Source organism: Anguilla rostrata, chromosome 14 (assembly GCF_018555375.3).
Source record: "Anguilla rostrata isolate EN2019 chromosome 14, ASM1855537v3, whole genome shotgun sequence".
In the NCBI taxonomy this organism is placed as follows: domain Eukaryota; kingdom Metazoa; phylum Chordata; class Actinopteri; order Anguilliformes; family Anguillidae; genus Anguilla; species Anguilla rostrata.
This window is the reverse complement of record NC_057946.1, coordinates 24,406,121-24,428,381: the sequence shown is the minus strand read 5'-3', so window position 1 is coordinate 24,428,381 and position 22,261 is coordinate 24,406,121. Positions and strand designations below refer to the sequence as shown.

General features: G+C 50.7%; 1 protein-coding gene across 1 annotated transcript; it reads right to left on the bottom strand.

Moving 5' to 3' along the window:
* Nucleotides 1-97: 97 nt before the first annotated feature.
* Nucleotides 98-22,067, bottom strand: tprn (taperin). Its single transcript, XM_064307647.1, has 4 exons — nucleotides 19,725-22,067; nucleotides 6,041-6,248; nucleotides 5,127-5,254; nucleotides 98-4,539 (listed from the first exon to the last, which is right to left on the bottom strand). The coding sequence occupies exons 1-4, from the start codon at nucleotides 21,834-21,836 to the stop codon at nucleotides 4,477-4,479; spliced, it is 2,511 nt and encodes an 836-aa protein (XP_064163717.1). The 5' UTR covers nucleotides 21,837-22,067; the 3' UTR covers nucleotides 98-4,476.
* Between the last annotated feature and the right edge of the window lie 194 nt (nucleotides 22,068-22,261).

Genomic DNA, 22,261 nt, shown 5'->3' with positions numbered 1-22,261 from the left:
AAAGTGTGTCAATCACTCAGAAGCATGTGCTTAATCACAGGTGCTACTGCAATGCACAGCATTGCCACCAGGGGGTGAAAGACCAAACACAAACACGTTCTAGGCTTCAACCATTTATTTTCTTTTCATGAACTGTGTCTTTGTTTTCTGACTGAAATCATTTCCGAGTATAAATTATACAGTTAGTACATCTCTGATGCTGAAGATTGAAAGACATAAAGGAAGTAAAGAGTAAAAAAATGACATGTTGCTATCTTTACATACACATGAAGCTACTGTTTCTATTCTCACGTGAACAGACAGAAGGGTGGGCTGAAGGCAGAAAAAGATTTGATGTTTTATTCACCAACGCATCTCCCGGCCTATCGTAAGCCAAGGCTGATCGCCCGGGCCAATCACAGGTTAGCGGGCACCGTTTTTATTGATGAACGCGTCGCATAAATGCCTCGACTCCGTCGCTACATAATGGCTGCAAATGGACGCCGTTGTCAGGGGGCGAGAGTCCTGGGGCGTCGACGGCAGGTCCCCATTCAGGATCCGTTCCTCAGAGGCGTCAGCCGCGCGCCGGTGGATCGTCGCCGTGCCGACTGACGCGCCAGGGAGCCCCGTCTCGCGGGCAGTGACACCGCTGGCTCGCGCCAGTTTAATTAGCTGTAATTAACGAACTGTAATCCAGATCCCCTCCCCCTCGGGAAATCGAAAGCGTACGCGGAGTGTGGGCGGGCGCTCTGGGGAGAGCCGTCCGCGCTCCGCCGAGCTCGGGCGCTTACCGCCACCGGAGCGTCTCAAACGCAGGAGCGAAGGCACGCGAGAGAGAGAGAGGGGGAGGAGTCAGACACAGAGTGACAGGTCAGGACAGGTGGCTCGTGCAGTCGGACTCTCATTATGTTCAGACACTTCTCTATGCTGCCGTTCCTTTTCTCATTTCCTTTCACAGTCGATTACCTTGAGATAATTTGTCGAGCCAGAGAATCTTAAGAACCTCATTACCCGTCTTCATTTCACAATGAATAGAGGACAGAGAATGACTGAAAAGTATGTTGATTACATCATTACATAAGTGCAAAGGGGAACCATGAGCATTAATTAAAATTTAACTGAATGTATTAAATTACCTTACACTGAATCCTACACCAGTAATACACTGACGATGGCAGTCGGGCGGACCTGGGTCAAATACGTATTTGTTTTGGATTCAAATACGTTTCTGTGCTCTATTGATCTTGCCTGGTGTAATTGAGCCTGCCAATATGACCAGAATGCGGGGTTTGCACTTTTTGAGAGTATTTAATTGGTTCCAATATACCAGACAAGATCAGTAATGCGTAGAAAAGTATTTGAATCCCAAAAAAAAACAAAAAACGTATTTGACCCAGGTCTGCAGCCGGGGGAAACTCCCTTGTCTTTTTTCTTACACTGGACACTGCACCCCCTCTGCCCGTTTGATCAGGGTGGAAGAGCTGCGTGAAACGCATTCTCTTCTCCGCAGGAAGTGTTGTCGCAGCAACTACTGCTTTCCGCTCTGCAGCCAGTCACCTCCCAGATGGGGATACCCAGGTATGTGCAGTTATGTGCAGTGCTGCGGTACAGCTGGACGGTCTGCACCCGCAGGTATCGGATTCCGTCCCCGGACCCTGGCGTCAACCTGCCCGTCGTCTTAACAGGGTGAGCCACCCAGCAGCTACCTCATTACCCTCAGTTCACTTACTTTCCTTTTTAAACGTCAATTCATAACTTTCCAGGATTAACAGCGTTTCACTCCCAAACCCTACAGCTCCACAGTTTAAGGGTTTCAACCAGAAGCTGTACTGGCCAATTCCAGTTCCCAGAAAACCAAGGTCTCCAGTGAAGCTATTGAGGTTTGGATGGGGCCTTTAAGCCTCTTTGTGATTGATAATATAAGTAACCAATCAAGAGGGATTAACTGACAGTATCTCCTGGGCAACACTTTATCCAATCACTCATCTCCCCTGGAGCTTGCTCCTCCAATCAGAAGGCCTAAAGGCGCCTTCCTGTTGATCTGCATTGATCGTGAACCCGGTTTACCTTCACCTCCATCCCTCCCTCACCACCCAAGCTTAAACCTGGCCTTCCAGCTTGGCAAATATGCGACAAAGGGTGGAGCGCCCAATCGGGGGGGGCGCGAAGCCGTCCGTACTAACCCCGCCCCTCTGTCCCATCAGAACGCTCAAAGTGCAAATGAAGCAATTAAAAATAACAGTGCAAATAAAAATAAAACATGAAAAGACATAAGACTTGAAACATCCCTCCCCCCACCCCCAACCCAACCCAGTCTCCCTCTGGATGATGTCACCTCATGATGCATCTTTTTTTATTTCTGTCCGTTTTTTTTTTTTGTTTTTTTTTAAGCGCACAGCAGAAGCTGTCTCTGTAATTCCGACAAGCCGTTTTCCCACAGGAGTTGAGAACCCATGTCCTGGCTCGCAAGATATGAAAATAGCACTGATAAAAAATAAAAAAAAGATGCGTCTGATAAATTAAAGTTTCTGACTTTTTGTTATTTGAGAGAACAGCATCCTGAAGTCTCAACAATACTGGTCAACGGATGATGAAGAAGATGACGACGACGGCGAAGGTGACCGTGTTGGCGATGGCCAACGCGGCAGTCAACAGTCATGTAAGAATCACTTGGCATTGTGTTCAGCAGTCCGCTGTGAAGAGGAGAGCGTTCGTCTTCCAGCAGCGGGTTTCTGCGGTAGCGTCGGCGTTCGGGCGTCGCCCGCACGCGCTCACGGGCGTCCGAACGCGTTCCCGCTCACGCTGAAAAGACACCGGCTCGGTTTCTCCGGAATGTTCTGGCGGACTTGAGTCCAAACGTTAAAAAAAAAAAAAAAAAAAAAGACCAAAACCGTTTCGACGAGCAACACTGACGATAACGAGCACACGAGCAGGACTACGCCTGCCACTCTTCCTGCCTGCAGTACAGTTTGATCAGTTTTTTTTTTTTAAAAAGGTTTTCAGACAACCAACGGCAAGCAATCATCCTGTAAGGGGCCAAATTCACTTTGTTCTTTAGGGAGTGTAAAGGTTTACAATCAAAACCTGCCGCTGTGGGCTGGCACGTTCGGGCCGCTTGTTCGTCAGCTGCGGAATGGATCAGACTTTTATGAATCAAGAGCCCCAGAGTTCTGGTTCTACATACTCCAGCAGTGGTGTAGGACCTGGTTTGGGTTCCAGGATTGGGTCCGGTCCAGCAGAGCTAACGTGTCAATCAAAGCCCTGATCGTTTTCCAATCTGAAGCGTTACTTAAGAAAGGACATACATTTTTGCCAATTTCCATAAAATGCTACACCTGTGAGCAAACTCTTATTTTTTTAAACACTTAACTTAAACTCATGTTGCTGAAATGCACGTGGTCTGACTAACTGGAATATACTGGGTTTTGCTGACACACATAGACTTATTTGCTGGAATAAATCACAAACTTATGAGTGAACTTTAACATCACTTTCAGTGAGAGAGTAAGCACACGTATACTTTATGCTAATCATAAAGTTATTTTTGTCAGGACTAACCCACGGTGCCCTTTAGGACAATTGAACCTGATTCTGTAAGACTGTTCTAATGCAATGAGCGACTATTTCCACAGGACTTTTCTTAGACGCCTCAGTGCCGATGGCCAGGGCCTTTTTAACGTGATTTGGGGGGGGGGGCATTCTGTAACCCTGCATGGACCCTAGGCCCTCCTGGACAGACCAGTTCCTGAAGTACAGCATATTGTGATGTAAAAGAATAATAACCGACAGGAGGGTAAATTTTTTTTTTAGGGACGGGGTCGATTAAAAAATGAAACACTAAATCAGAACATGCAGGTAGGGGAAAAAAACAGCACAAAGAGAGAGAGAATTGTGGCACCCTTTCGCTATTAAAGTCATTTCGGCTCCTCCTCCCTGTTCTCCCCCCTCAGCGTGGGACCATTGGGGTGCCTCCTGGGATTCTGGGATGGGAATTTGGTCACCCGCTTTCCGTAACGCCCCCGCCCCCCCCACCTCTGTGGCAACACCGCGGAGAACGAGGCCCTCTGGGCAGGGGCGAGCTGGGCAGTGAATCTGAAAAAGATTCTCAGCGAGTATTTCATCTAAAGAGGGCAGGCAGTGCTGGATAGGGCTACTCTGGCAGCCAAGACCCCACTAACAGGGACAGAGGCATGCTGGGGGGGCAGGGGGTGACCGGAGGTGGGTGGGTGGGGGGCAGTCCAGCTCGTTGGGTTTTCCCTCTGGGAACGGGCTAGCGTGATGGTGAAAGGGTTTCTGTTCTGGTTCTGGCAGTACTCGGGGCGGTTCTGATGGACATGAATGTTGATGGGGTGTGACCGGTGGCGGTTCTGTTGGGATGGGTTACTCCTCTCCTGTAGCGCTGGGTGGTTTGGTCCCGTGGCGCTGTGGGTCAGTGTGAGCAGTGCTGGCAGGCAGTGGTTCGGTTCTGCGGTCCTTATTTTCCCGGTCCCGCCCCGGTCAGAAGTAGAGCGCCGGTTCACTGCTGAAATCGGACAGGGAGGAGCCGTCGGCCGGGGTGAGCTGGGGGGGGGAAGAGGGAGGGGGAGAGACAGCGAAACAGAGAGAGGGGTGGAGAGAGAGAGAGAGAGAGCGAGAGAGAGGGAGGGAGGGAAGGGGAGAGACAGAGGGTGGGGAGAGAGAGTGAGAGAGAGAGTAAGAGAAGAAGAGCAGAAAGAGGAGAGAAAAAGAAGATGAAGATGAAGTGAGAGGGAGAGGAAAAGAAACCAGGAAAAGGCAAGCAGGAGAGAGAAAAGAGAGAGACATGGTATCAGTAGAGACAGACAAGGAGGATGAGAGAAAGAGTGAGATGGGGTCGAGAAGGAAGAGAGGAATTCCATTTAAAACTCAGTAAATATTAAATCAGTGTTAGTGCTTATTTTCTCACACTACCCATATGCTACCCATAATAATAATCACTAATTGTACATTGCTTTGGAGAAAAGAATCTGCCAAATAAATACATTTTTACAATTTAATGTAGTAATAATAATAATAATAATAATAATAATAATAATAAATAGCAGCAAGCAAGCCTCAATTTAATGGCGATTTAAGTAAGAATTGGAACTGCAATGAGTGCTTAACCTGCACACTGCAACACTGCTTACCATCACTTCCTCTGAAGACACTTGTGCGCCTTGGGAATTTGAGTCCCCCGGGAACGACGGCTGATCAAGTTTGTGTTCCTGCCAGGCACTGAAATCCACAGAGTTCTTGGGAGTGTAACTGGACAGATCTGGGTTCGGGGAACAGGAAGAACACATGACACTCAACCCCTGAACCACACAGACAGGTGTGGTTCAATTGCACTTTCTGATCGTAGCAATAACAGTAAAAACAGATATTCAATGATAAAACTCCACCTGACCTGCGCCAGTAAACCTAATCCTATTTCGTTATCCCTTGAAGTAACATGAATTACCACCTCTGGCCAGCAGGTGTCTCTCCTGCTGCCCAGTAGAAGCAGTTAGCACTGGACCCGCTCGGTCACACTGCTCATTTCCTGGACCTTTCATTGTTTTCCACCCTCTTTTTCCTGCCTGCTGTTTGGTACGTGCCCTCACGCTGAGATATGCCGCTTCATTGTCCCTCAGGCAGAGAATGGCATGGTTACAACCTGCTCCCCCCCACTGCACCCTGCCCCCCTACCCCCCCCCCCCCCCACACACACACACCCCACCCCCCACGCCCACCAGCCGTCCCACTCAACTGCTTTCCTGCCCTCTTTCTCAGCTTCAGTGCTCTCTTTAATGGTTATGGGGCTTAGAGAACTAGCAGTACATAACTCACTCTGTATACGCAACTAATTACTACCGCATTCAAAGAAATGTAATCCAATACATGAGTATCTGGGTGTTGGTAAGTCGGCTACATCTTAAAACCAAATCCATTTCTGGGGCAGACAGTATTTAACATACACCATCCTCTATTCCCTCCATCCCTCCCTTCATCATGACTGCATCCATCCTCTTGCTCACTCCTCCTCTTATTCTACCCCCCCCACCCCCAGGCCTGCTCTCACCGCTGCCGTTGGTGCTGTCCGTTGGGGTGCTGGTGTAGCTGACCCGGGGGATGACCATTCGCCCCCCGCCTTTCTCCTCCTCCTCTTCCTCTCCCCGCTGCATGTCCTCTTCTTCCTCCCCATCCCGCTCCTCATCCTCGCTGTCCCAGAGGCTGCTTTCTGACGGGTACTCGAAGGTGCTCGCCGACTCGTTGAAAGAGATGTTCAGCTGCGGGGGGGGGGGGAGATGGACAGGTTAGCCGAAAGTCAGACTCATCGCCCCAGACCAGGGGGTGAAGTCCCCCCCTTCCTTTATGGAGCTCAGTGAAAGAGCAAAGCAGTGATAATGGCTCGTGTTTGTATAGCGCCTTTCATCTCAAAGAGCTTTAAACCCGCAGCCACACCCAAAGGAGGGGGAAAAAACTCTGTTACAGCAGGAGTGAGAGCAGGGCTAGCACTCAAAACACAAAAGCGTTCACTATATTAATACTCTCATAGCTGTAGCACTCCAACGGTCAATGATTTTCTTCATTAGGATCTACTGCTGAAGGGCCAAATAAAACTACTACAGGTTTCAAAATGAACTCCATTTAACTCAAGGAAATCTGCACACAACCCCTCTCAATACCAGAGTTATTGCAACACTAATGTTGGGTGAAGCTTAAGTTCTGTAAATGGGTGCAAGTGAAAGTAGTATTGATGGGTGGTTGTTTGCTCTACATTACTGCCACATTGTCCTCTGCAGCCTGGAGCTGAGGGAACGGGGGGGGGGGGGGGGGTATGGGGTTTGGGAGCCCCAGAGCCTCCTAATCGCACGCGGACAGACCTGCTGGACCGCTTCAGGCCTTGCCCCGTGCGCAGCATGCTGCGAAGCTTGGACCCGGATCAATCCCCCCAGTCCAAACCCTCTGGTCCAAACCCTCTGGGAGGAGACCAGCCCCGTTCCTGCCTGCTTGGACACCGCCTCGGGGTTTTTGGACTGGGTACTGGGCCCAATCTGGAGCCCATCGCCTCCCAATCCTGGACTATGAATCACGCGCGTCAATGACTGAGTGATTCGCTGGCTCAGCGAACGGCTTTATCCAGGGCAACTCAGCCCTCGTGGCGCATGCTAAAAGCTGTTCGGGTTGGGCATCTTGCTCGAGGTTACATCAGCAGTGCCTGGCTTGGGTGTGACTCAGTGGTCATGACGGCTGCTATGTTCTGATTGGCTGAGAGCCGAAGCCAACGAGGCCCGTCATTGGTCGGAATCCAGGGGAAAGTGGGTTGCTGTTGGACGTGGTGTTTTGTGGGCCAGCAGGAGGACACAAGCAGACCCATTTCTACAGCGCAGTGACGGGACCTGTGCTTTGGGGTGCGGTCCTCGGGTTAGATGTTCAGCCAAATGTCCCGTCTCACTGCGGGCATGGACGGTACCGTGTGCCTTACTGTGAGGTGGGACGGGCGGGGAGGGGGAGGTATCCAGCATTCCGCTGTGTAATCATAACCGCACAAATCGCTCCTCCTCACTTCAGGATATCAAAGGACATCTCTCTCCTCAGACAAACAGCGCCAACAATGGGAGAAATCATCAGGCTGGCCTGGTTCCCATTGCCCACGATCAGCTGACATTCACCAAGGCATGAGATGCAGCTTTTTACTTCTAAATGAATTATTAACTCAGTGCAGATTACCATTTCCTTATAGTGGTCTCTTATTACTGGTGCAGTGCTTGGCTTTTTCCTTCAATAAGAGCCTCCACCCACGAGCATTAAATTAGGAGATATTACGGTCCGGAGAGGGGGGCGGGGCCGTGGGGAAGCAGCTCCGCCTCTGTTGGCCGCTCATCCTCCTGTATGCAGGCTGGATGTGAGCTGTGAGTCAGAGCTCACTTTGTGCTTGACCTTTGACCTTTGCCAGGGGACCTGGCACAGGAATCATGGGGCAGTGAGTAGAGACTGCAGAACTCCTGCAGTGAAGATCTGCACATGCATCTCCCCGGACAGAATTAAACATGCAATTTAGCGTGATTATGGTACACTGCATTATTTTTCTGCGTTTGAAAACCTTTTGGCAGGTTTCTGGATAGGGACTAACAGAACAGGATCCTCTCCTCTAGTGCTTTTTTTGTTGTTGCACATATTAAAAATGACTACAAGAATTTTTGTTTTTCCTTAAAAAGAGGGAGGGGTTGTTTCAGAGTTTTTTGATAACAAGGTTAATCATTTTTAAGCTGGTTATCTCAATGTGATTGTAAAACAAACAAAAAAAAAACTGAAATTCACTTTTGATCTTCAGAAGCACCCAAGATTTCCTTTAGGTCAGATAAAATCCTCTGAACATTTTCTCATTACCTCACTCACTGAAAATATACATTACAATAACCAACAAATTGTCAAGCAAAGTCCACGCTTGAGGCGTGAACCAATCATTAGCGAAGCATCAGCCTTCCACTGATGTATGCAGTCAGCAAAGTAACAGCAGGAAGTACAGGAATAATCACAAGGGTTCAAGGCCTCAACACTAATAGAAACATGCTGGTCAGACTACTTTCAACTGCAATCAAGCCTCATATACAGCATTCTGATTGCAATTATTTTGCTTAAAAGCTTAAAAGCAAATTATTTCACGAAACAAAGGCGTGGTGTCTTTTTTCCATTGATTAAGACATTATTCTGAGGACTCACATTAAAAACAGAGCCCAATAAACGTCTTTGATCCACTGGTTATCAGGCCTAACTATGGTTTCCCCCCCCTCCTAGTTAATTTAAAAACTCTGCCTTGAACAACCAAGAATGAGAGAGACCCAAATCTCTGCAAGTTCTCCAGGCATTTCCAATTCCCACCAGGAGAAACCAAAGTCAGCCATCAGCGAAGCAGGAGCGATCGACACCGCAGGGCCGACTCGGGCCCCGTTCTCTCCTCCATGCCCCGTTACCGGGTTCTGTTACCAGATGCTGTTACAGGCGGAGGGTTCTGTTATAACCCGTGGCTGCTCCTCAAGAGATGGAACGCAACAAACTTTAGACCGACCCGAGTTTCGAGAAAGCCCGTTTCGGAGACTGATCACAGCACAGTGCATCCTGTTCCTGTGGAGAGATTCAGCTGCTATATAAGCTACTGCGGACGAAAGGGCAAAGAAACTGGTCTAGCACAAAGAATTCTGCTCAGAACATGGGGAATCCCTCTAAGACCTGTGGTGAAGGTGTAGGACAAACCGACCAGACACCTGATTAAAGCTAATCTGCAGGGAGAGAGTTTAATATTAGCAACCTGCAACAGTGCAGCAATCTCCAGCACCCACACCACGGGCACACAGGCACAATCCCACACACAACCCACACACACACACACACACACACACACACACCACAGGCCCAATTTCCAACACACACACACACACACACACACACACACACACACACACAGGCCCAATTTCCAACACAAACCCACACACACACACACACACACCACAGGCCCAATTTCCAACACAAACCCACACACACACACACACACACACACACACACACACACACACACAACACCACAGGCCAAATTCCAACACACACACACACACACACACCACAGGCCCAATTTCCAACACAAACCCACACACACACACACACACACACACACACACACACACACACACACACACACCACAGGCCCAATTTCCAACACACACACACACACACACACCACAGGCGCAATTTCCAACACACACACACACACACCACAGGCCCAATTTCCAACACAAACCCACACACACACACACACACACACACACACACAGGCCCAATTTCCAACACAAACCCCACACACACACACACACACACACCACAACACAACCACACACACACACACACACACCCACAGGCCCAATTTCCAACACAACACACAACACACACACACACTACAGGCCCAATTTCCAACACACACACACACACACACACACACACACCACAGGCCCAATTTCCAACACACACACACACACACACCACAGGCCCAATTTCCAACACACACATATATACATACACACAAACCCACACACACACACCATAGGCCCAATCTCCAAAACACCCACACACACTACAGACCCAATCTCCAACACCCACACACACACACACACACACACACACACCATCCAACACCCAACATCACACACCCACACACACACATCTAGCCCAAACAAACAACACACACTAGACCAACTCCAAAAACACACACAACACACACCACAGCAAGAGCCAGAAGAACAAACTTCAGAAGCAATAAGCTAAAAATGTACAAAAGCACACCAGAGGCAAAACAGAGACAAACTGTAACCCCCAAAGGCTCCTCTCTATTCCTGATTTTTACCTTTGCAAAAAGCAATCAGATCGGCTCAGTAGACCAATAAAATCAGGAGCCAGAGAGGCCCACCTCCCACAAAACACCGCTTACCTCAGCATAACCGGACTGATTAATCTTTCCTGAGCGATATGGAGCGTTATTGTACAGGGAGAGGGAGGTGGTATGGAGCGTTATTGTACAGGGAGAGGGAGGTGGTATGGAGCGTTATTGTACAGGGAGAGGGAGGTGGTATGGAGTGTTATTGTACAGGGAGAGGGAGGTGGTATGGAGCGTTATTGTACAGGGTGAGGGAGGTGGTATGGAGTGTTATTGTACAGGGAGAGAGAGGTGGTATGGAGCGTTAGTTACAGGGAGAGGGAGGTGGTATGGAGTGTTATTGTACAGGGAGAGGGAGGTGATATGGAGTGTTAGTTACAGGGAGAGGGAGGTGGTATGGAGTGTTATTGTACAGGGAGAGGGAGGTGGTATGGAGCGTTAGTTACAGGGAGAGGGAGGTGGTATGGAGTGTTAGTTACAGGGAGAGGGAGGTGGTATGGAGCGTTATTGTACAGGGAGAGGGAGGTGGTATGGAGCGTTATTGTACAGGGAGAGGGAGGTGGTATGGAGCGTTATTGTACAGGGAGAGGGAGGTGGTATGGAGCGTTATTGTACAGGGAGAGGGAGGTGGTATGGAGCGTTATGTACAGGGGAGGGAGGTGGATATGGAGCGTTATTGTACAGGGAGAGGGAGGTGGTATGGAGCGTTATTGTACAGGGAGAGGGAGGTGGTATGGAGCGTTATTGTACAGGGAGAGGGAGGTGGTATGGAGGTTATTGTACAGGGAGAGGGAGGTGGTATGGAGCGTTATTGTACAGGGAGAGGGAGGTGGTATGGAGCGTTATTGTACAGGTGAGGGAGGTGTATGGAGCGTTATTGTACAGCGTGAGGGAGGTGGTATGGAGTGTTATTGTACAGGGAGAGGGAGGTGGTATGGAGCGTTATTGTACAGGGAGAGGGAGGTGGTATGGAGCGTTATTGTACAGGGAGAGGGAGGTGGTATGGAGCGTTATTGTACAGGGAGAGGGAGGTGGTATGGAGCGTTATTGTACAGGGTGAGGGAGGTGGTATGGAGCGTTATTGTACAGGGAGAGGGAGGTGGTATGGAGTGTTATTGTACAGGGAGAGGGAGGTGGTATGGAGCGTTATTGTACAGGGAGGGAGGTGGTATGGAGTGTTATTGTACAGGGAGAGGAGGTGGTATGGAGTGTTATTGTACAGGGAGAGAGTGTATGGAGCGTTAGTTACAGGGAGAGGGAGGGATGAGCGTAGTACAGGGAGGGAGGTGGTATGGAGCGTTATTGTACAGGGTGAGGGAGGTGGTATGGAGCGTTATTGTACAGGGTACGTGCTTGAGTGACACGTCAGTGAGTCATGCGTCACCGACAGCGCCCTCGCGGTGACTCTACGGGGTGTGGGCATGGTTGTGGGTTCCTGGGGAATGGGGCAGCTCTGTTCTGCGTGCTTTTGGAAGGCGTGGGCTGGCACGCTGGGGGTGTGGCCTGTGATCGGGGGGTAACTGGTGGTGTACCTATTACTTGTGTTTTTCTCAGTTCCCAGACAACCAATGATAGTTATATTCTATATATTTTTAAAGCGTGTGTGAGTAAAATATAAAAGATAAAACTGAGCCCAGATATGTGGGGTATGAGCCAAAAAACATTTTTCATTCACCCATTTAAATGGAGAATCAATACTCTACAACAGCAATACCCAGTGCTTGTGCCTGTGCATTTCAAACCAAGCTGTTTATTTATGCACCGCTGATAAATCAAGACTGTTTGACTAAAGTCAACTGTGTGCTTAACTGAGCTACGTACTGGCAGACCCAGTCCAGGCAGTGCTGGTGCTTCTTATGTAACGAGGACACACCTGCAGCTCACTGACCAAACAGGAGGCCCGCTCCTGTCAGACTGGTTTAGCCTCCTCGCTGGGAGCAGCACACTGTGCGGAATCAAACGCAGAGCTCCGCTGTGCTCTCCTACACTAACTTTCTCCCAAACACAGAGCTCCGCTGTGCTCTCCTACACTGACTTTCTCCCAAACACAGAGCTCCGCTGTGCTCTTCTACACTGACTTTCTCCCAAACACAGAGCTCCGCTGTGCTCTCCTACACTAACTTTCTCCCAAACACAGAGCTCTGCTGTGCTCTTCTACACTGACTTTCTCCCAAACACAGAGCTCCGCTGTGCTCTCCTACACTAACTTTCTCCCAAACACAGAGCTGTCACTTTTCTTACCTTCCACAGTAGCTCGCGTGCATCTGTGTGTTATGATTCCAAACAGAGTCGTGTGTGTTTACTGTTGGTGTACTTTGTGTGTGTGTGTGTGGTGTGAGAGTTGTGTGTGTGTGTGTGGACGTGTGATGTGTTGTGTATGTCTGTGTGTGGAGCGCGTGTGTGTGCATTGTGTAGTTGTGTTTGGGGGCTGTGTGTGTGTGGCCTTTTTTTAGTGCTTCCTTTACAGGAATCTTAATGACAGGATAGAATGGCCAGGGCTCGTGTTGCCCAGCAACAGACGCCATGGATATAGCTGAGAGAGAGAGAGAGAGGGAGAGAGACAGAGCGTGGGGGCAGAGAGAGAGTGCCTGTGTGTGAGTGTGTGCACGTGTCTGGTTCTGTTTATGAGCTGAGCTGAGCTGATCTAAAATGCCTCTTTTTGCTCTGCAGCATTTTACTATCAATGCTTCTGGATAGCGCACATGCACACGCACACACGCACTCACGCACACACACACACACGGAAACACGCACAAACACATGCGCGCACACACACACACAGACACTCGCACACACGCGCACACACACGCGCGCACACACACACACATGCACACACACACACACACACACACAGACACGCGCACACACACACACACACACACACACGTGCACACACACACACACACACACACACACACGTGCACAAACATGCAGCAGTGTTTGCTGAGTTCTAATCACGCTGGCTCAGTGATAGCAGTAATCAAGACTCAAGGCCATTTCCGGCAACAAATAAAGAGAAAGAAATAAGAAGGACACTGAGCTGCTTCATCAGAGCGGGCGGATCAGACCCTTCAGTCACACAGCACCCGTCTGTGTGGGGACGTCAGGCCTAGTGGGGACGCAAATACGCTGGAATTGAGCAGGCCTGTCTCACAGTTCCGTAAACTGTACAGAGAGTACCTTTACATCAGGACACACAGACACACACACAAACACACACGCACACACACAAACACACAGAGACTGATACGCAAACCCACGCACGCACACACACCTAAAATCCGAGCGTACGCAAACCTGCGCACACATATGTAAATACACACGCCCACGCACATTCAAAAAAATCACAATGGCAGGGTCGCGCCGAGCGGGCTCCGGTGTCCATTCAACAGGCCGCGGCGCGGCAGGGTCGACAAAAAACCCAACCCCGGCCCCAAAGAAAGTGGGCCGAGGAGGAAGAATGGAGCGAGAGGAAGAATAGAGCGAGAGGAAGAATGGAGCGAGAGGAAGAATGGAGCGAGAGGAAGAATGGAGCGAGAGAAAGCAGGGGCGCGGTCGCCGAGCCTTACACTCGGCAGGGTGACTCATGTGACGCCGAGGACAATCGGAACGAGTCGCACCTGCGGCCCGCGCCCTGGCGAAAGAATGCGACCGGCTCGCGCCGGGCCCCTTTCCGCGCGGACCCGGACCGCGCGTGCGAGGCGCGTGCGAAACGGCGCCGGCCCCCGCCGCATCGGCCAAAACAACGTTCAAAACAAAACACGTCTCCATGCGCCGCGGCGCCTATTTATAGACTGAGGACGTGCACGCTACTGAGCAACTGCCTGTACAATAGCCAACAAATATGCATAAAGACCACAACACCTGATATGCTGTTATACAGACAACCCGATCCTGGCCTCACACAGTCCGAACTACCGCAGATTTAACAAATTCACCATAGATTTACCCAATGTACCATAGATAAATCCAACTTACTATAGATTCACCCCATGTACCACATTTTGTTTACCTCAATTACAATAGCTTTATGCAATTTACCATTGATTTATCAAATCTACCACCAAATCACCCCATTTACCATAGAAGTATGCAATTTACCATAGATTTATCCAATCTACCATCAAATAACCCCATTTAGCATAGATTTAAGCAATTTACAAAGCAATGTAGGAGAAAGAGAGAGAGACAGAGACTGAGAGAGAGAGTGAGAGAGAGAGAGAGTGGGAGGAAGAGAGGGAGAGAAGGAGGGGGATAGAGAGAGATGGACAGGGAAAGCGAGGGAGAGCGATAGAAAACATGGGAGGTCATGAAGGAGTATCAGTTAGACTTATGCTCTTGCTGAAGGGCTTACACAACCACCATCAATAAAAGCAAAACAACTTCCTTATGACAGCGGGAAAGCCTTCCAGCAGTAAACAGGCTGCCCGCGTGTGTGCCAGGGCTGTGCAGACGAAAGCAAAAGTAGGCCGCTCTGCCTCCCAGTCATAAACACCAGGCCCATGCCAGTCGGTGAAAGGGCACAGAACGACTTCTAAGCAGACGTCATCTCAAGCCCATCGCCTGTAACTTCACGAAAACGTGAGCCACATTTAAACTACAGCAAGGCAAATCCATGGTAAACATGTTCAGAACAGCTCTAAAAACATGCCTCAAATTCCCACAGCTGTAGGAAAAGCCTGAATTCAGAAGGCTCTTGTGACACTTGCTTTTGAAAAGCCACGACACAAAACAACCAGCCTGTTGTGAAGGCGGTGCTGTACATTTCGCTGGGTATTAAGGTTAAACAGGGTATTACCTGATTAATCTCCTTTCCCTACCAATGCAAACTTCTACTTGAACAGCGGGTTACTAGCGGAGATTAGCCTACAGTATTTTTTCAAGTGTTTTTCAGCCCGTGTGATCTATAAGGATTGTAGGGTCCTAACGGCTTAAACTGAACTCAGCTGTAGCTACAGTCAGAGATACAACCGAGTCTAGCAAGGCATTCAACCCACTAACGAGATTGAATGCCTTCAACGTGAACACTGACTGACTGACCATGTTGGTCACCAAGCTACACCCTGAGCTGACCAGAGGAGGATGGGTTCCCCTCCCTCCCCCGAGCCTGGTTCCTTCCAAGATTTCTTCCCATCTGCCCCAGGGAGTTTTTCCTTGCCACTGTTTCTTTAGGCTTGCTCCTGTGGGGATTTAGGCCTGCTCCAGTGGGGGATTAGGCCAGGTTTGTCTGTGAAGCATATTGTGACAATTGATTGTGAAATGCGCTATCATAAATAAATAAAGTTTGATTTGATTTGATTTGACTAACCAATCCACTGTCCTCGATATAAATAAAGAATTTGAGAAGGAGACACATTATTTTCTATGATTTTTATCCACAGAAGCCTAGAGGTTATTCAAAATGTATGAAAATTATTGAGGATTGGCAAATGACATTAACATAAAGGAAACGGACCCTCCTGCTCTCTACCGACTCACAGGGAGGACCGACCTCAAAAACAAACGCCTCCCCTCCCTGGCGTGGCTGCAGACCGCTCAGCGAAGGAAGCTTGGCGCAGGAGAGTATCGCGTTTCATTTAAAACCGATTCATTTCAGGCACCCTTCAAGAGATTTAGCGAATGGCTAAACTTATAAAATCCCGCACATACAGAAATCTAGCGAACTATCTTCCTCCTGCTGAACTCCAGCACACTCTTACACGTACTTCCTTCAGTACTGTCACCTGAAACAACTTAATGCTGAAACATGCAGGAGGTAGCGGAAGCATCCACAAAAAATGACACTATGTTAGACAATGAATAAAAAAAATATTCTACATATTCTGGTGTGGGAAAATATTCTATAGCAGGGTTGGGCAATGCCAGTCCTGGAGGGTTGGTGTGTATGGAGGTTTTTCTTTCCACCCTTGGCTAAATGTGCTAATTTTCTGTATACACCAACGCTGGTTCATTGGTGGTTTGGACCACAGTAAAACGTTCCATATATGGACACAAGAACAGCCATTGGCTGTCATTCATTCACTCATCAAGAAAAATAGCTAAAATGCCAGATGGTGTGAAGTTATAGCTAATTAAGCAATTAAGGCCAGAAGTTGTCCTGAATACCAGAAACAGATACAGCCCTCGTTGCCCAACTCTGTTTTACAGGCTACATCCTAATTGAAACAAAGATTCCCTAAACCGAGTTTATCTACCGCAGATGCCTAGTGGCTGTAAAACGCAGGAAACCCACATAGCCAACCAGTGGATGCACGTCGCGAGGTGTAAAGCTCAGAATATGAGCAAACGCAAACACGGAAGTGCAAAGATCGATCTTGATTAAATAAATGGCTCACAGAGAGAGAGAAAAGCAGAAGCACAGCACCAGACACGGCGTTGACCTCAACGAGGGCGTCACTCAAGTGAGCACTGCGTGGTTTTGACAGTTACGCTAACAGTTACGCATCGGTCTTCGTTAAATTCAGAGCCCGGCGAACTCACTGCTGACTGACGCTAAAAGTAACATTCACTTCAGCTGCTACTCAAATGAGACAAAAGCGAGAACCTGTAGTTCTTTGAAGTCTGGCACAGCCATCATACAACACTAAAACGCAGTGTCGTATACACGCAACGCCCAAAATACTTCTCATACCTCCACACACACCACAGCCCAGAGTTCCGGACCAAGCTTAGAAGCAGAGGATGTGGTGGCCTTTTACAGACACGAAAACCACGACCACATGGTGCAGGGAGCTCAGAGGGACCTGCATATTCAGGCCTGAAACGGTGATGAAAAGAGGAAGAGAGAGAGAGAGAGAGTACAAAGAGACGAGTAAGACAGAACAAATTCGTCGAAATGGGCCGTCCTGCTTAAGGCTGATTACACTCCTCTGTCTCCTGGCACAGGGCAAGTTTAACCTGCTTCTCTGGGCAGGAGGAGGCACAGGTAAGACCGGTGAACAGGGGTGAGGCAGGATAACGCATGAGCGCAAGAAATTAGGCCGAGGAATCCTACAGACACACAACAAAGTCTGGGTCGGGAGAGAGCCGAGAGGCACTTCCCATCTGAGCAGCGTCTGGCGCGCAAGTGACCTTGTGGACCGCGCTATGATTAATAAAAACATTCAGATATTTTCATATGGGAGAACAGCCCGTGACATTTCTCAGACAGTACAGAGCAATAAACACGCCGCTCACATCTCACTCGCACATTCGCACACAAACACAATTCACCAATGACATATTTAAAATAAAATAAAACATCCAGCAAACCCCCCTCTGCAAAGGTTAACCTGGAAAGAGTCCTCAGTTTCTGTTCTCTTAACGTTTCACTGGACAGCAGGCAACCTCAGTCATTTCTCAACTGCCAGCAGCAAAACAAGCCTTGGGTAAAAGAGACAAGCTTTTCTGAAATTTTTTTTTCTGAATATAGCCTAAATATTTTGAATATCCTCAGGCCCGGAAGATTAATTATGAAGACAATCAAGCTGTCATTTCCCCCCAGCACAACATGAAACTCACTCAATTCCGCTTTAACACAGAAAGCTTTAGATGAATGAATTATATTTAAAGCAGGGTTATATTTCTTATGTTCTTTGAATGCACATCCGTGGCAAATAATATAGCCTAAAGTTTTACCACAGATTTATTTCATGAATTAAAACGCAATCCTGCAGCTGAGAAGGGATATCATGATCCAACCCTATGAATGATGCATAATTAATGATCCTAACGGTCAAGCCAAGGCAGACCTTCTACAAGCAACCCTTTAGCTCAAATTCAGTAATCGCAGAAAACATGAATCTAATTTATAGGTCAGACAGGTCTTCAGCATACAGGGGCAAACGTTCTCCCTGATCAGAGAACCACAATTCAGTTCTACACAAGGTCTAGGCCTACATCTTTGTCTGAGAACAGATTTAACTGCTTTGGGAAAACGTAAGCACTGGATCAACATTTTTGGCGTGGTTGTGAATGAAGTCCAACATTCTTGTCTTGGGGAAAGTCCAAATGTGTTTTGTGCACAATTACTTCATGAACTGCCAGGAAGGCACACTATAACCCGACTGGCAGAGTGACGTCTGACTGGCACACACAAGCAAAAACCAGGCTAATATTTGGTTTCACCGAAACCAAACCAAAAGTACAACCATTCCCAAAAATTAAACTAAATGTGTTATACATTTAAAGGTAATAACGGTGAATTTCAGTAGCAATGCTAAGAGCACTGAAGCACACAATGATGGGAAGCTGATGGAGGAGCCTATCATTGCATTACATTTATTTAGCAGACGCTTTTATCCACAGCGACGTACAAAAGTGCATATCATTGTCATTGGAACAACAACTATCATCATCCAACCATCCGACCAGCGAGCCAAGTGCTTGGACCTAACCACTCAAACCAAGTTCATTTCCAGCTAAATCACACTGATCACATGATGACCTGATAAGGTTGCCAGGGTGATGTGAGTCTGGAGTTTAGCCTGAGTTTACGAACCATGATATTAAGCAGGGCCACACAGCACCGCCTAGTACAGTGCAGAAAACAGGCAATCAGCGCAGAGCACAGTCCTGCACAGTGCAGAACGCAGCCAATCAGCGCAGAGCGCAGTCTAGGGCGGCTCAGAGCACAGCCAATCAGCACAGAGCACAGTCAGCGTGGTGTAGAACGCAGCCAATCAGCGCACATGGCGACCGTTCCCCCTCTCGCGCACTACCACAGTCTGATCGGATACAACACCGTGGGCACGATGGAGACAAGCGAGACACGAGTCTCTACACAAATCCCATTCGCTGAGCCGCCTCCAGCAGCCACGCGGGTCAGAGATAATTACGCGGCGCGTCGCCGGCAAATTAAATTAATTGTTCTGACTGCAGCGTAATGGTGGAGATTCCCAGCGGCACAAGTGTTATCGGCTGTGCAGGCGGGGCACCGATCATGTCAGACTCTGGAGCAAACGGTCAGCCTTACGATCAGTCTCGCGATGAGCTCAGTGATCAGCCTCACGATCAGTCTCACGATGAGCTCATTGATCAGCCTTACGATCAGTCTCACGATGAGCTCATTGATCAGCCGTACGATCAGTCTCGCGATGAGCTCAGTGATCAGCCTCATGATCAGTCTCGCGATGAGCTCAGTGATCAGCCTCATGATCAGTCTCGCAATGAGCTCAGTGATCAGCCTTACGATCAGTCTTGCAATGAGCTCAGTGATCAGCCTTACGATCAGTCTTGCGATGAGCTCAGTGATCAGCTTCACAATCAGTCTAGCGATGAGCTCAGTGATCAGCCTCACAATAAGTTTGGCAATCAGCGTCATGATCAGTCTCACAATAAGCATGGCGATCAGCCTTACCTTTTTCCCGCTGGAGCTGGCCTTGGAGAGGCAGGAGCGGCCGGGCGACAGATAGCCGCCAATCACCTCGATCTCGTCCACGGCGGGGTAGCGCTTCTTCAGCAGGGTGCCCAGCTGGGCGTAGGGGGCCTGGGGCGGCGTGGAGGGGGTCTGGAGGCCTGCTTCCTGGGGCTCGGGCAGGGCAGGCTGGGGGTCGGCCTTGCGTTTAGGCACCACCGTGAAGGTGTTCCCCGAGCGACGCTGCACCATGGGGCTCGGACCCGGCTGCCCCGCCTCCACCTCGATGTCGTCGATGTTGGTGACGGGCAGGTGGTCAGAGGACGCGGCGGGCGCGGCGGGTTCAGGCGTCGCCCGCTTCGGGGGGGCGTCCAGGGGGGGCTCCGAGGGCGGCAAAGGAGACACGGGCACCAGGGGGGCGTCCGGTTCGTACAGTTCCGTTTTGGCTAGTCCCGCCGCGGTTTCCCGTTCCTGCTTCTTGGCGGTAGGCGGCGTGGGCGGAGACACGGCGAAGGTTGGGGTTGGCACTGCGGCGGCGGGCGGCTCCGTCGGCGCCCTCTGGACGGCGGGGGTCGGGGACTGGACGGGGCTGGAGGGGGCGGTGCTCCCGGGGGAGGCCGCGCCCCCTGCGCGCCGCCGGGGGATGACGGTGAAGGAGTTGCGGGACTGCAGGCGCAGGTTGGCCAGGGCGCGCGCCTGGATGTCCCCGGCCGGCAGCGCCGACAGGTCCGGCCGGGGCGAGGGGCGGATCTCGAACCCGGGGGAGGGCGGCGACGGGGGCGGGGACGGGGAGGCGGCGGCGGCGGCGGGGGCTCGGCGCCTCTCCGGCGGAGAGCGCGGCGCCCTGGGACTGGAGGAGCCCTCGGCGGCGGTCGGCCAATCCCGCGGCCTCTGCGGCCGGGTCTGGAACCGCTCTGACGCCTCCCTGTGGTTCGCCGGCGCGGCGCTCCCCCCGCCCTTCTCAAAGTGCCGCCGGTAGGAAGACACGGACTGGGGGGACCCGGCGGGGGAGCCGTCGCTCGCGTGCCCCTCCGGAGAGGAATCGGAGTGGGGCTTGGAAGACGAGGAGCTCTGGAAGACTGAGCCAGACTCTGCGCGGTCTGGACTGTGGGCCGGCGAGCGGCACAGCGGCGGCGTGGACTTTGGCACCTGATGATCTGGCTGCGGTTTGGGCCGGGCCCAGGGCCTGACCGGCCCGGTCTCCAGGTCCAGCAGGTTCTCCGTGCTGCGCGACTTGGGCTGAAGCTTCCCGTAGTTGCGGTCGAACTTCTGCAGCATGCGGCTCACCCTGCCCTGGGTCTGCCCCAGGTCCAGCGCGTCCTCGGAGCCCGGGCGGCCCAGCGTGCTCAGGTTCTCCTCGCTTTTGCTCAGCGCTGAATCGTAAATGACCACCTCCTTGGCGCGGATCTCGGTCACAGCACTGCCTCTCCTGTCTACCAGGTCACTCAGGGAACTGTAGCTGCCGACGGTGCCGTTCTGTTGCAGCTTGGCACCGCTTTTAATGCCGCTACCGTCTGGGAAATAATCCGGGTCAGACTCTATTATAATGATGTTCTCCGCGCGGATAGTCCGGATGCCCGGAACGCCGCCGTAAAGCTCCAATATATGCTGAACCGGCCGAGCGGCGCTCTCGCGATCCTGTCGCCTTTTACGCTCCTTCTCCAGTTTAATGAATGGGTTCTCCTGTAACGGGCCAAGACTGTCCTGCAGCACCAGGCTTTCTTCTTCACCCCCGCGTCCTCTGCCGGTTTTCTCCGCGTCGACAGTGTCGTTCGTAATCCAGGGGTCTTTGTTTGATTTCACTGGGGAGAGATCCGGGGAGGCGGAGGCGCTGCCATGCTTCCCCGCGAAGTGCTGGCTTGCCGGAGTGATGGTATAGCTCCTGTTTGAACTGGCGCTGGACACACTCTCTTTGTTTTTAGAGGCACCGCTATCTCCCGATACGTCTCCATTAAGCCGGGTTGCGGCCGCGCTCGAGGACGGCTCCGCTGCACCTGCTCCGGTCCCGCCGCCTTTTGCTTTCCTCCGCTCCAGAATCTCTCTCTTCCAGGCCGGCATCCTCGGGCTCTCCTGTCCAGCCTCTCGGCGGAGCACCCGCACTTCACCGCCAGACATCGCAGGGGGAAGGGGGGGATCTCCGGAATTTGGGGGATGGTGTTCCAGGGCTGGAACGGAAAGCACAATCCGCCGTCTGTCGCTGTACCTGCAGCGCTGTGTACTACAAACACGCGCACATCCCCCCGCCGTCTCCTTCTGTCTTTCTTGCGCTCTGCCTGCCTCTCTGCTGTCTGCCTCAGCCCCGCTCCGACCACGCCCTCTGCACCTGTACACCACAGACGTCACACTTCAATCTAAAAAAACTGCACCCTCTCACGGCGCCTTATTTGACCATATCCACTTTGAACACACCCCTCATTTACGTAGCACTCCATTTACGAAAGAAAGCCCCTCCTATTTCTATTGTTAAGTTAGCGGAAGATGGACTGTCCATCAAAGCGAAATGCTCGTTCCCGTCAGAGCTACTCTTCAACCCTGTGCCT

Bases quoted from the DNA above. Each gene is read 5' to 3' on its own strand.
- tprn (XM_064307647.1), bottom strand. From the start codon at position 21,836: ATGTCTGGCGGTGAAGTGCGGGTGCTCCGCCGAGAGGCTGGACAGGAG. The intron at 5,255-6,040 runs GTGAGAGCAGGC...CCCCGAACCCAG, and splicing joins GGACAGCACCAACGGCAGCG to ATCTGTCCAGTTACACTCCC. The intron at 4,540-5,126 runs GTAAGCAGTGTT...TCCCCCCCCCAG, and splicing joins TGTCTTCAGAGGAAGTGATG to CTCACCCCGGCCGACGGCTC.